This window comes from Colossoma macropomum, unplaced genomic scaffold (genome assembly GCF_904425465.1).
Source record: "Colossoma macropomum unplaced genomic scaffold, Colossoma_macropomum, whole genome shotgun sequence".
NCBI classification, from domain to species: domain Eukaryota; kingdom Metazoa; phylum Chordata; class Actinopteri; order Characiformes; family Serrasalmidae; genus Colossoma; species Colossoma macropomum.
This window is the reverse complement of record NW_023494809.1, coordinates 29,330,557-29,345,760: the sequence shown is the minus strand read 5'-3', so window position 1 is coordinate 29,345,760 and position 15,204 is coordinate 29,330,557. Positions and strand designations below refer to the sequence as shown.

The following is a 15,204-nucleotide window of genomic DNA, read 5'->3' as shown; positions in this document are numbered from 1 at the left end:
ATTAGAAAGTACTGGGTAATTATTTTAAGTAATAAGATGGTAAGTACCAGGATAGTCTAAATAAATTACTCTGAAATATCGCAGAGGTTCTAGGTATTACCCAGGTTAGTGTGAGGTAGAAAATGGGTAACATGATGCCCATCAGGCTCAATGTATAAATACCTGAAAACTAAACTGGAAAACTATTCAGAACAAAAGAGGATACTTACAAACATGCACACAATTTTGCAATTATATATATATATATATATATATATATATATATATATATATATATATATATATATATATATATATATATATATGATCCCTAATTAAATTGCAAATGCAAAATTAGTGTAGAATATTGTATTGCACAGCTTTTGAAAATGGAGTTACTTTCACTGTGTTACAGTTACACCAACATAAAACATTCTATTTAAATTAGAAAACTGAAAGCTACATAGTAAATGGAACACAGTTCTTACAGCTTCATACTTGATTGTCTATATTAGAAGGAATGTATTTTCATGTTATAATGTATTTACCTGGAACTTCAAAGGAATAAACAGGATGTGAGTAGGAGCTCAGCTCACTCGAATCTGTAGAGTCTTAAATAGTATGTATCTATTACCTAGATACTAAACTGAATCTGAACTGTAAAAGAAAGCAGAGTCTCTTTCTATGATTTTACTGAGTTCTTACCACAAAGTTCAGAAAAATTGCCACTTGTAACACAAGTGTAAACGGACTGTAAGAGAAAGCAGGATTCGTCACAATGGTAATACCTGTTTTTTTGTGACCTTTTGACACAATAATTTCATTACAATGTGCAGTGTTAAACTTTACCAGGTATCTATGGGCATGATTTTACTCTGTTCATGAAGCTTTTCTTATGTAAACCATACATACATAACTGAACATTTCAGTATATTTGGTAAGTGCAGACAACCCGCCCTGTAAAAGAAATCTTTTATCTCAGACAAAATATTATTCACACTTAGGCACTCTGTCCTGAGAAGTGAAAATCATACCATTTAAACATATACTACAAATTATGTGAAAAGAACTAAACAGCAAGGTGTAGGAATTCAGACATTCTTGTACAATATTGTACTTTGTAATGTACAGAAGTTATTGTGTCGAAAAAGAGTTGTCGAAACGTTTTAATAAACAGGTATTACCATTATGACGAATTCTGTTTACGATTGCATAACAAGTGGCAATTTTTCTGAACTTTGTGGTAAGAACTCCATAGAAGACCTTAAACTCCATTTAAGACTCTACAGATTTGAGTGACCTGAGCTCCTACTCACATCCTATTTATTCTTTTGAAGTTCCAGGTAAATACATTATAACACATAGATACATTCCCTCTAATATTGACAATCTAGTACCCATGTGTCAAACACAAGGCCCACTGGCCTGATCTAGAACCTGTGAGACGTTTCATAATAATTCATTTAGACTATCCTGGCACTTAATATCTTCTCACCTAAAATAACTACCTAGTACTTTGGAGTTTGTACCTCACACTTACCTGGTTAATACCACTTTGGGGGGGGAACTTAGGGGACTGTAAAAGAAAGGGTTACTGAAGATTCTTCACTGTAACAGTATTTTAATCAGTGTACCATGTTCTTTTCACCATGACTAATGGGAAAAAAAAGAAAAAGGAATTCACACATAAAACATAAACTTGCTTATATTATCTTTTTTTAAATGCCTTGAAGTTTTTTAAAGAATAAACATGAACTTGTGAGCTGTGAAGCATGATGTCGTGGTGGATTTTCTGAACCCCTTAAAATCTCTGGCCAATTACATACTAAGGCTTATTATTCAGTAACTACAGGGGCTTCAGTGCAAACTGGCTGAGCTATTCTTAAGTTATAGAAGTGTGCAATAAAACTTTGGGCCCACTGGTGGCCATTTAAAGGGTTAACTAGGACACAAGAGTTAATAATTAGCTCCTTTCATACTCCAAAAAAATATCAGGATACTTTTACCACTAATTGTAAACATTAAACATTAATGTTACATGTCATGAAAATCTCAGTAAACTGAAGGTGACATTCTGCAACTGTTAATGCTGCAGCACAAAGACATCTTACACAATTAGACGCTTCCAGCTTTGTGTCAGCAGTTTGGGGAAGAGCCTTTCCTGTTCCAGCATGACTGGGCCCCTGTGCACAAAGCAGCTCCATAAAGACATGGACTGACCAGTTTGGTGTGGAAGAACTCCAGTGGCCTGCACAGAGCCCTGACCTCAACCCCACTGAACACCTATGGGGTGAACTAGAACGGAGATTGTGAGCCAGGCCCTCTCGTCCAACATCAGTGTCTGACCTCACAAATGGCCTCTAAACTTTGCTCTCAGTCCTTCAAGAGGGGGTCTGACTTTCTAGTGTTAAACTGGTGCCACTTTAAAGCAAATCTTTTCCTAATTTAGGAATTATGCATAGTTATATAATAAAAAAACTGAAATGAAAATCCGTGATGGAGCGGAGAGAGACCACAATGATCTTTTCAGCTGTCCTCACTATTTGCTGGAGGGTCTTGCGGTTGGAGGTGGTGCAGTTCCCAAACCAGGCAGTAATGCAGATGCTCAGGATGCTCTCGATAGTGTCTCTGTAGAAGGTGGTAAGGATGGTTGGTGGGAGATGAGCTTTCCTTAGCTTCTGCAGGAAATAGAAACACTGCTGGGCTTTCTCTGTTATGAAGCTGGTGTTGAGGGTCCAGGTGAGGTTCTCCACTGGGTGAACACCAAGGAACTCCACAGGGGAGTTGTTAATGGTGAGCGGAGAGTGGTCACTCTGTGCCCTCCTGAAGTCAATAACCATCTCCTTTGTTTTGTCCACATTCCTCTTAATATTCATAGTTAAGCTTTAAGCTAAAGTATGTACTAAAGCTTTCACTTAAGAACTGCTATAAACAAAATAAGACTGTAACATGCACGTGTTTCAGGCAACAGAAGTCAGTGTTTAAGCTACAGCTGTACGGTAGTAAACACAATGACTGAAAGTGAATGTACACCAATGTTAGCTTGGTCCTAACACGACACTGCAAATCCTATAGAGACTGAATCGCATAGCTAGCTGTAATTAGCATTGTTATAGCAGTGCTAATCAGACACCTACAAGTATTTACTCAGGCATTAACTGATTATAGTTAATAATTAACAGTTAGTTCGGTTAACGTTCAAATAAAGGAAAATTGAAAATCTAAATTAAATTTCAGTGAAGGCAGTAATCCTTCTACTACTTTTACAGTGAAGCTGATGCTTTGATATAGTATTACAATGCTTTGATGTATTATTACAATATTGCTACAATAATGTTATAGTAGCCATACAATGAAGTGTTTGCTAGTGTACAATCTGGTTGTACTCTAAATGTTTCCCAGAATTCAACGCAAGCTGTTATACAAAATTGTAAAATGCATTTACATTATCACAGTGGCTTTAACACAGTACCATATTTTAGAAGTTATGGAAATTCTGTACCAAATTGTACCAATTTATTTTGAAAAGAGTTTTTATTGTCAAATATATTGTTAAATGAGAAAGCTTTCTGAATAAGCAGTGTTGAATTTCTTGATTGTCTTGATATGCTGAGCAACAAGAGCACAGCAATATAAAGTATTTGCCTGCAATTCGTCCTTATTTATCTACAGCCTCTAAATATGGCATTTTTATTAAATCTTGGAATTTGTTTTAGAAGAAATTTCCCCGAAGTCTCCGGTTCATAGAACAAAGACCGTGAATGAGTTTAAAAAAAAGTGCCCTTATTAGTGACACCATCGTTAGCTTGGTCCTAACATGCCACTGCAAATCCCATAGAGACTCAATCTCATAGCTAGCTGTAATTAGCATGTCAATCAGATACAAACAAAGAAAAAGCATATTTACAAAGTTTGTACATTAAAGTCTGCCATATAATGACATATTAGAGAAACAATAACGAACTCAATTGAATTTTCTATTATTTGTTTTATGTTGGCACAGGTTGTGCTGGGTAAGCTAACTAGCTATGAAATAGCATACTACAGTAAATGCCTGAGCAAATACTAGAGGTAAAGGTATTTACTCAGGCATTTACTGTAGTAAGATGTTGAGTTATTGTTGTTGTTGTTTATTTTCTTATCCTTCTTGTTTCAGTAAAATGTGAAGTTGCTGATGTAACTATTCAGACAATCTCCTAACTGAAATGAGGAGTTATTGACCTTTGAGTAATTCATATTACTATGAAATGTGACCAGACGCCATAAAATTTTGAGATTTGAAAATGTGAACCCTCAAACGTGACACTATGACATACGATGAAGTATAAGGAAGCACACGAGAGGTAAAAAGTAACTGATAGAACTTACTGCACTTCAGTTATCACTGATAACACACATATTTATGAAAAGAATATGAGCGGTTTATGATAGTATCATAGAGCTTATTTATAGTGCTTCTTTCCTGGATGAAGAAGCCAAACTGTTTTCTTTGTTTCTGAGATATCATTCTTACTAAAATACCAGTTAACCATTAATGAAGAAGAACTTCCTACAGGCCATAATGCTGCTCATTTTATGATAGTGAGACTTCACTATCAGACCTTGCGGTACCTTCTAAGTTCAGTCAGCTGTCTGAACCAATGGAAAACAATAACATGTTCAAGACTATGGCCTCTAGGACTGGAGCTGTGGACACCTGCATTATTAATGGGTAGATTAATAAATGTGATGTGTATAGTTCCTGTATGGTCAAAACCCAATGCTGAAGCAGTGCAGTTAAGAAATAATGGTCACACTTTATTTGGATGGTCCCCTATAGATGCTCTACAGCTACTTAAATGATTAACAAACTTTCTGGCGATCCTCAGTTGATTATCAACAACATTATGGTTAGGGTTAGGGTTAGGAGTAGATGTAGGTTTTGCTTTGAGGTTAAGGTTAGAGTTAAGTTTAGGGTTAGGGATAGATTTAATAAACTCTTTCACACTGAACTTCAAGTTCACTTGAATTTAATGGATGTTTAGTTGAATGTTATTGAAAGGCTGACTGAGCATTTACAAAGCATCTATAGTGAAACATCTAAGTAACATTCAACTTCAAGTTCAGTGGCATTTAATGACTATTCAGTTGAAGTTACTTAAATATATACTGAACATTTACAGCGGGCAGCACTGTGGTGCAGTGGGTAGCGCTGTCACCTCACAGCAAGAATGGCCGGGGTTCAATTCCCAGCCGGTCAACCAGGGTCATTTCTGTGTGGAGTTTGCCTGTTCTCCCCGTGTCTGCGTGGGTTTCCTCCGGGTACTCCGGTTTCCTCCCACAGTCCAAAAACATGCAGTCAGGCTGATTGGACGTGCTAAATTGCCCCTAGGTGTGATTGTGTATGTCTGTCTGTCTGTCTGCCCTGCGATGGACTGGTGACCTGTCCAGGGTGTATCCTGCCTTCTGCCCAATGACAGCTGGGATAGGCTCCAGCACCCCACCGCGACCCAGAAGGATAAGCGGTTTAGATGATGTATGTATGTATGTATGTATGTATGTATGTATGTATGTATGAACATTTACAAAGAATCTACAGTGGACCATCCAAATAAAGTGTTACCAAAATAACTGAGGTTTACGTGACAAAAGATGCCTGAAACTTCTTCTTTTCCCGTCTAAGTTCCTATGTTTTCCTTCTGTTTTCTATATAAAAGTTTTCACATCCACCACCTTTCCAACTCCTCTCTATCTCTCCTGATCTTTAACCTTAAGTCTCAGCACTGAGGACCTTCTCACTGCCAAACACTGCAGCCCAAGTTTGCATTATCCTCTTTTCAATTTAATCATAGATTAAAGGTGTGGTCCGCACTCACAACCCTATCCTGATAGAGAAGAAGGATATGCAGTTAATCTGGGTGTTGTGGAGGACAGACTGGATGTCCCAACAGAAAAGACATGTTTTCTATATTTCTAGCATTGGCGTGTGGGATAAACAATATGGTATGCTGCAAAGAAAAATGTACAACAGTTAGTTCCGGCCATGCAAGCTGATTGCTTGAGAAGCGTTTTTTTTTCACAAACACTCCGCTGAGACGCCATTGCTAAGCAACGACTTTGACCGCTGTAGGAGACGCTCAAGCCATCTGAACGTTTTTACTTCTTATTTTGTCAACAGAAGTTGGATATTTTAAGATCACATTTGACCAACAGCCGATTTGGTCAGACACTGAAGATGAGACTAAACTAAATTCCCAAACTGTCATCACCACTGAGCAGCTTTTCAGTCAGCAGCTGTGACAGAAGAACAGCTAAGCAACCTGGAATTAGCCAGAAATGAACCAAACACCATTCGCCAAACGTCTAGTCTGATCTTCAGAGTCTGACCAAATCTGACTGATCCATAAAACTCCACAATATCAAGTTTAGCTCAGTTTTGTCAATTTTTGCCAGATCAATATTAATGTTGTTTTGGTACAGCCAGTCTGTAAAGCACCTTACAGCCCATTTTGTTTGGCGAATGGTGTTGGGTTCATTTCTGGCTACCACTAATGCCGGGATCAGACTACATGAATTCAGCCCGATTCTGACATGATTTTGTCTTAGCCAACAAATTACCACCGTCAGGCCCAAATATGAGCATTGAGAATGATAAACAGGTCTTGTAGTGCAACATAATCAAAGAACAGTGATGGGGCGTCTGGGGCGCCCCATGACAACCCGGTGAAACATTTAGTATGTCAGATTTTTTGTATTTTCCTGACATTAACCAATACGATGACAGAGTGCTGTCAGGTGCACATACACCAATCAGGCATAACATTATGAGCGCCTCCTTGTTTTTACGCTCATTGTCCATGGCACTGCTGTGTCTGATCCACTCGTACCAGCACAACACACACTAACACACCACCACCATGTCAGTGTCCCTGCAGTGCTGATATTGATCCACCACCCAAATAGTACCTGCTCTGTGAGGGTCCATGGGGGTCCTGACCACTGAAGAACAGGGTAAAAGGGGGCTAACAAAGTATGCAGAGAAACAGATGGACTACAGTCTGTAACTGTAGAACTACAAAGTGCACCTATATAGTAAGTGGAGCTGATAAAATGGACAATGAGCGTAGAAACAAGGAGGTGATCATAATGTTATGCCTGATTGGTGTATGTAAACACAGCTAAAAGAAAGAAGAAAGCTGTCGCTGCAGCTGTCAGGTGTAACAACAAAACAGAGGAAAGTTCCCTCTGCCGTGCCATTTATGGTGTTTTCCCTGGCAAGATGAGATAATACATATCAGTTATTAAAGATTTACATGTTCCTGAGCAAATTAAAGAGCACACAACAATATTACAGTTAATGACTAACCACCGTACGCTATATATATGTGCGTCTGCCTCTTAATCCCAAGAAGACAAAGGAAGCCTGTTAAGGATGAGAGCTGCTTATCTGCTGGTGCTGCTGTGCTGCAGTTTGTTGGACGGACAGTCGGTCAGTGAGAATGACATCACTCTGAGTCATTATGAAGGCAGAGAGAACCAGATTCAGGCTGAGGATCCCAGAACTGAACCTCCAACCACAACCTCCACCCAACAAAGCTGCCAGCCGGACCTCCACTCTGTACTGAGAGAGATGAGCGCTATGCTGGCAGAGCTGAAAGTTGAGCAGAGACACACGACGACTGCAGTGAACAACATAGAGAGCAGACTGAGAGCCAGTGAGAGTCAAATGGAGGAACTGAAGAGGAAGGTTCAAGGTAAGTCATTAAACAGGTCTGTCTTAGTCAAATTATAACTTAAACAAAGACAAAGTGAATATGTATTACCTGAGACATTAGTTTGAAATAGCTGTTGCTATGTTTACATCCACACAATATCCCTACATATATTATCATATATTAACATATAATTTGTATAAATATATTATACAAAGGTCAATCATTTTAAAATAATCTGAGCATAATATACACCTATGTGTGCTTGTTTAGGATACAGTTTTATTCTTTTTTTAGCCGTTAAATCCCATTTCTTCTTTTTACCCCTACCCCTTGTTTTTGAGTGTCACCCTAACCCCTTGGAACTGAGTGGTTGAAATCTTGCCCTACGAAATGTGACAACCCTCAAATTAACCAAAAAAAAACAAAAAAACATTGCTTCATTAACAGCTACCAGCGCTGCTCTGTAGGTGACCCTGCCAGTCTGCAGTGACAGCAGAGGAGGGTAAAGTTCAGCTCCTCACTGCTGGGCTTTAGTTACATTTAGGGCATCATATGACTTCAAAGAGGGGGACAATTATTTATTATCACCCACCACTAATTCTTTGGTGATACGAAGCTTAAGTCAGATATTCACCAACTTCTTGTTCGAATTCCACCTTAAATGGTGCAGCAGTTACATTCTGGCACTTCAGGTGTCAGAACTGCTGGACTATTTAAGGTGGAACGGGAAAGTTAGCTAGCTAGCTACCAAGACATTAGCATGCTATTAGTGATTTTTTTATGCTCGTTATGAAGAAAATGACCATAAAACATTGAAACAACATTAAACTAACTTTTAACGGAAAAAAATTCTCACATTTGTGGGTGTCTTTGGTCTCTTGTTCAGCCATCTTGCCAGTTTTTCTTTTTTCCTCATAACTCTCTGTTTGGAGTCTCTGAAAAACCTCCGTTTGAAGGGTCATGTAGCCCCAACACTTCGTCCTACCCCTCTATCCCAACAAGAATCGGGACACCCTACCCTTAGACGTGAACACGCAAAACAGAGGGCTAAGTGGTAGGGGCGAGTAGTGAAATGGGACTGGGCCTATGTCTCCCACTTGGTGTGCGCTGCAGTACTGAATCTACAGCTTGTAGCTTGACAATTGGTGTGACGCAATTGCTTACTGCAGGATTGCTTGGAAATTCAGATTTGATTTACATGAAAAAAATATTTACAACGGTTGCACATATCAAAGTTATGTTTGTTCAAAATGATGTATTCATGTTCTACACTTTTTTTTGTTAAACCATTTTTTTATTTTTAATTTGTTAAACAAATATGAAATTTTAGTATTAAAGCTTTTCTTTAAATGTGTTTTAGAAGCTTCAAATGTCTGTGTTTAATGTAGAATGTACATTAATTCATACCTGGCAAGCACTTTTGCCTTTTGTCACGTTCGTTTTGGTGTTACAAAGCTGCATCACATGTAGTCTTGCAGGAAATGCCGCAAAATGACACAAAAACTCAATCAGTGGAGCTGTCTAAGTTTGTACAGTAGTCCGGCCGAATACTCTGGCCAATTATGGCTGGAGATCAGTTAGACCACAACAATCAAGCCATGCTGTTTATATGAACATATCTATCATTTACATGAATTGATCTAACAGCCTTAGTCTAAACTCATTGGTGTGCATTTTTCTTCTCCACATTCGGCTATTCTATAATCCCCTGATAATTAATTAAAGACATTAATTGTGAAATTTGGAATGAGGTTCTATGAAAACACATGCACATTCACATGAGACATTAATAACCATAACAGATATGCTGTATTCTTTGTTGCTCAGAGGAACTGAAACACTTGAAAACCTCACTTGACAACCAAGTGGACGTCCTGAAAATGGAAAATCAAGGTGAGAATTCTTTCACAGAATATTTGAGAAACTTAAAGAGAAACTCATATTTTGTAACATTTATAATGTTTATTATTTCATTCAGTGTGTGAAGCGTTGTACACATCTTCCTCATATTGTGCCCCCTTTTCTCAGAGAACATCACTTCATTGGTGCATGAACTCAACATGGTGTTAAAAGTATCCCACTGTTAATCTGACTGATGCTGACTATAGTGCTTCCTGCAATGTTTACTTTAAAAAATAATCTCTTTGTTTTTGTTCAATACACTTTAATCCTTCATTTGTAGCTCAAGCAGTGAATCAGAGTGTCATGGAGGCAAGATTTGGGTCTGAACTGGAGGAACTGAAAATGAAAAATGATGGTAAGCAGCTGTAATTGATTTGATTATAAATCGATTAGAGGAATATTCTCTTATGTTACCTTTTGAAGTTCTGATTGCAAGATTAATGAAAATAGATACAAGAATGTGACTTTGTGCAAGACGAAAAAATAATCAATATTCACCAAGTTCTAGTAATTCTCAGGAAAGACCAAACATTAACCAGTCATCTCAAACAGTGTGTTTGTTCCTTGGAATAGCAGGATGTGAAATTTAGCTTTCTGAAAACAAATGTGTATTAACTTGAAATTGCAATGACTAACAGCTTCTGTGAAACTTTCTCACTGAAAGATATGAAAATCTCATTCAACAACCAAGTGGAGAACCTGAGAAAGGAAAATAAAGGTAAGAAATTTTGACTTTACAGAAAAAATCTGAGCAAATTACAAAGAGAAAATGTGATTTTGTGTTTCTGTTTTTATTCAGACATAAAAAGAATGGAATAAAGATTTAATTGCTTCTTTCTGAGTTTTTACACTAATTCATAATCATTGTGTATAATCTAACTCTACATTCAGCTTACAATTTACAAAATATTGTACACTTGAACATCTTTCTCTTATGGTGTTGTGCCACTACAGCCCACAAAACAGCTAATTGAGACAGAAATATTCCACAGTTCTGCTAGCTTGGCTGACTGTGGTGCCTCCTACAGCTGTGCCGAGTTGGCTGAACTGCAAAAAATGATATCTCAGCAAGTGAAGACATCTTAAATGTAGTTAATATAGCTAATGTTTCTCATTATGAGACTGTTTTAATAATGTTATAAGATGACTCCTCCTGTTTCTAGACATTTATTTGTTTTAAGTAATTTTATCTAGTCAAAGTGTTTGATTCCATTGGCAAAACATTTTACTTGTTTCGAGAAATAATTGACAATTTTGCTTATTTTAAGAAATCATGCTTAAAATGATCTGCCAATGGAATAAGACAGTTTCATTGTATAAAACTACTTAAAACAAGTAAAAAAAAGTCTAGTAATAAGTTAAATAATCTTAGAATTTTCTTACAATGAGAAATATTAGATATATTGACTACATTTAAGATATTTTCATTAAGATGTCATTTTTTGCAATGTGGGAATAGATCTTCATTCTAAACAATTTCACAGATCATCTGTTCAATTGCGATCTGGTGATTAGTCAGGTCGCTGCATTCAGACAGCAGAGCTTGTTCTGCCCAAAATGCCATTAGATCCAACTGCAGGACATGGATATCGTGGGCTCTTGTCCCCCTGCGAAACACATTTGTTTCCACCATGGATCCTCAGGAACTGAATTGAAAATGTTCAAATTCAGCCAAAAAGCTCCCCTCATTGGTCACTTTTAATGAGGTAGCCAATCAAAAAAGAGTAAAACTGAGCCTGTGAGAAACACGTGGCTGTATGGTAGAAGAGGTTTGCTCGCGGTTGTGATTAAAAAAAGGATTCAGTTTCAAGATGGTGCATATACCATTCTGTAGACTGTTATCATCAAGGTTTGCTAAAAAAAAGCTTTGAAAATAGATGAGTACCCTTCACCACTGTAGCTGGATAAGCAGTATACTGGACTGTAGAACTATGAGATTGCTATGGGATGACCAGGAAGAATTTAAGCTGAAGGTTTTTTTCTCTTTCTGCTCCTAAACGAGTGCAAGAATTGAATTTTTTTAGTCTATCATCTCTTTACTACTGTCGTCTCTGATGTGGTGTTGAGCTTCCCACCAATAACACTATAAAGATCTGCTCCACTTGTTCTCATTGCAAAACTTATCACAGGTGGATTCAGATGCAGATTTTCCGGAACACGCTCCACCATCTGATCACAGCCTTAAGATGAATTTGTTCTGTTTGAGAAATCATGTCTGAAACCACTTTAGAACATAGCATCATACTGTGCAGATGGCCTTTAGAAAGACTCTGGGATTCAAATGTAACTCTAATTTTAGTTAGACTCTTAGGTGTTTTTGGTTCAGCTCTAGGGTGTTTACTGTAACTCCATAACTACTGGTAGCTTCTCCCACCAATTAGCACTTCACTACTTTTTTTATTAGGACAACCAACTTCAACAAATCTCTGAAATTGGTGAGTTTTTTACACTGTTAGAAATGAAGGTGCTGTGCAGGTACATTTCTTGCTCATAACGGTACAAACAGTGTAAATGTTCACTTAAAGGTACAACAGTGGTTTTAAGGTCTGATTGTGAACCTTAAATACGTTTTTCCAGGTGAAAAGTTCGTATTTGTACCTTTTCATAACCGAATGTTTTAAAACAGAACAGTAAAATAAAGTCCTGGAGACGAGACGGGGTGTGTGGAGTCAGTACAGCTTAGAACATATCATTTCAGTGGATTATGGTTCAGTTATGTTCCCTGACTAAAGGTACTGAGATGGAGCCTTGAGGGTTCCACCCCAGTGACAAGAGGGGCACTGCCCCAGTGACAGTTCATGACCTTTTTTTCTGAGAGTGTACAGTGAAAGGTTGTGGCAGTTCTTTCCATTGAATATATTTAAACATTAAATCGATCCACAGTTTTTTGGCATTTACTGCAAAGTTCACAAGGAAACCTCTGAAGCAACAAATAATGTGTCGATATATACTCACTCACTCATGTTTAGCAGGCTGAAGATTCCCCACAAGGAGGCACTTTAGCACTCAAGTAGCTTAGTGCTGTTTCATAAGGGTGGTGCTTTGCATCACTGACACAGTATGTCCTTGTTTGGCTGGTCTAGTCCTGCACTAGACTGTTGGTTGACCTTGAGTCACTGGCTGAACAATTCATGTCAGACTTCTTTCAGCTTTTGAACGTTTTATTACTGGGCCATTTTTAAACATTTGGTGGTGAACCATTTCAGAGACTCAAAGAACACTATTAAACTGGACATATTCAGCATTGCCGTCAATGTCCTGTTACCAGCTTGTTTATCTATGACCTTCAAATCAGATTCCATTCAAAAGCTTTGATGTCTTTTTTTTTCTTGCCCATTCTCCATCACAGATATACATCTCAGATGTCTCGAATCTTGAACTTCCTTCTTTAATATTCTTCTTTTCTGCACCTGCACATTTTTAAGTGAATTTAAAAAGCAGCCTTTACTAACATTTTCTACATTCACTTTTATTTTGTGACAACATGAAAATATAGTTGACAAAACTGTTGACAGATTTCATTTTTACAGTTTAAGTCTTATTCGTTATGTATGTTATGTAATTATGAAACGTGAAAGATGTTTGGACCCACTGAAATGTTTCTGGAGATGCATTGTCTAAAATTAAATGTCATTTTTTACTTGATGTAACCAACAATATAATTTCCTCTGTGTACTGAAGAGAGAAAAGTGGCGTTTTCAGCTGGACTCTTGGCAAGTGGATATGGTCATACTGGACCATACAGCACTGACTTTCCTCTAGTCTACAAACATGTCTTCACCAACATCGGCAGTGCTTACAACCCAGTTACAGGTAGGCTTTTTATAAACTGTAACATTGCATCACTGTTTGTACATTATATACCCTTTGCATCAGGTTAACATTTCATGATGAAATGGGCCAATGTAAATGGTCTAAAATTTCTTGGAAAAAATCTCTTAATATTAACTTCCATAATAAGTTACAAAGTTGGGATATAATATTGAGAAATCCAAACCTGTTACCAAAGAGCATCTTACTGACTCTTCATGATACACATTTAAACATGCTAATAAGGCTTCATTTTAACAAAATTTTCTGTACATGAAATACACAGTGGAGGCCAAATGTTTACATACACCTTGGCTAAAAACATTTAAAACTCATTTTTACAACTCTACACATTTTACCGTTTGTTTAAGATAAGAGGTGACTTCAAAATAATAGCCAAGAAAGAGGTTTATTTTTGTTTTTGTTTAAAATATCAGCTTTTCAGTGGGTCAATAGTTTACAAACACTTTGTTAGTATTTGGTGTCATTGCCTTTTAATTTTATAACTTGAATCAAACACTTGGGGAAGCCTTCCACAAGCTTCTCACAGTATTTTGCTTGGATTTTTGCCTGTTTCTCCTGTTGCTGAAAACGTTTTGTGTCCCACCAATCATGTAAGATTATGATTTTAATTTAATCATTTTTATGAATTGTTTGATTATGAGAAACCATTCACTACACTAAAAATCTGCATATTTTCACATTCACTTAGGATTTTTCACTGCACCCGTGAGAGGAGTCTATCAGTTCAGATTCCACATCCATGGAGGGAGTGGAAGATTGGTAGCAGTGGACTTACATATGAATGGACATTACATGGCTGGAACACATGCTTATCAAGATCAACACAGTGTGAGTTCCTCTAATGGGGTCACACTGTTACTGCAGGCAGGAGATGTCGTCTCTCTTAAGCTCAGAGCTAATTCGTGGGTATATGATAGTGGGGTTCACCATAGCACATTTAGTGGTCATATGCTTTTCTCTGTTTGAGCTTTTCAACATCAAATCGTTCGTGGAACAAAACTGACGAAAACAAATTGCTATGTAAATGAAACAGCACTTATGCATTATTGTTCATTTTCCTGATTTTCTCCATCTACTCTTCACTATCATTTTCAGTGACTGGCAGCAATATATATTCATATACATACATGTATGTATATGTATATATAATTCTCAGCACTGCAGTAACACTGACGTGGTGGTGGTGTGTTTGTGTTGCGCTGGTATGAGTGGATCAGACACAGCAGTGCTGCTGGAGTTTTTAAACACTGTGTCCACTCACTGTCCACTCTATTAGACAATGCTACCTTGTCAGTCCACCTTGTAGATGTAAAGTCAGAGACGATAGCTCATCTGCTGCTGCACAGTTTGTGTTGGTCATCCTCTAGTCCTTCATCAGTGGTCACAGGATGCTGCCCACAGGACGCTGTTCACTGGATACTTTTAGTTGGTGGACTATTCTCAGTCCAGCAGCAACACTGAGGTGTTTAAAAACTCCAGCAGCACTGCTGTGTCTGAGCCACCTGTGAGGGTCCATGGGGGTCCTGACCACTGAAGAACAGGGTAAAAGGGGGCTAACAAAGTATGCAGAGAAACAGATGGACTACAGTCTGTAACTGTAGAACTACAAAGTGCACCTATATAGTAAGTGGAGCTGATAAAATGGACAATGAGCATAGAAACAAGGTGGTCATAATGTTATGCCTGATGTGTGTGTGTGTGTGTGTGTGTGTGTATGTGTGTGTTTGTGTGTATGTATGTATGTATATACATATATATATATTCAGTAGTGTGTATGTGGTGTTTCACTGCATGG

At 37.7% G+C, this 15,204-nt stretch overlaps 1 protein-coding gene across 1 annotated transcript; it reads left to right on the top strand.

Annotated features, from left to right (window-relative positions):
• The first annotated feature begins 7,375 nt into the window (after positions 1 to 7,375).
• LOC118799005 lies at positions 7,376 to 14,446 on the top strand. The gene is made up of 6 exons (XM_036558674.1): positions 7,376 to 7,712; positions 9,501 to 9,566; positions 9,856 to 9,930; positions 10,240 to 10,293; positions 13,257 to 13,388; positions 14,098 to 14,446. The coding sequence occupies exons 1-6, from the start codon at positions 7,391 to 7,393 to the stop codon at positions 14,373 to 14,375; spliced, it is 927 nt and encodes a 308-aa protein (XP_036414567.1). The 5' UTR covers positions 7,376 to 7,390; the 3' UTR covers positions 14,376 to 14,446.
• The last annotated feature ends 758 nt before the right edge of the window (positions 14,447 to 15,204 follow it).

What these genes read in the sequence shown, in the direction of transcription:
- LOC118799005 (XM_036558674.1), top strand. Translation starts at nt 7,391, where the DNA reads ATGAGAGCTGCTTATCTGCTGGTGCTGCTGTGCTGCAGTTTGTTGGAC. An exon ending in CCTGAAAATGGAAAATCAAG is followed by an intron (nt 9,567 to 9,855) that starts GTGAGAATTCTT and finishes CTTCATTTGTAG; the next exon opens with CTCAAGCAGTGAATCAGAGT. An exon ending in TGCTTACAACCCAGTTACAG is followed by an intron (nt 13,389 to 14,097) that starts GTAGGCTTTTTA and finishes ACATTCACTTAG; the next exon opens with GATTTTTCACTGCACCCGTG.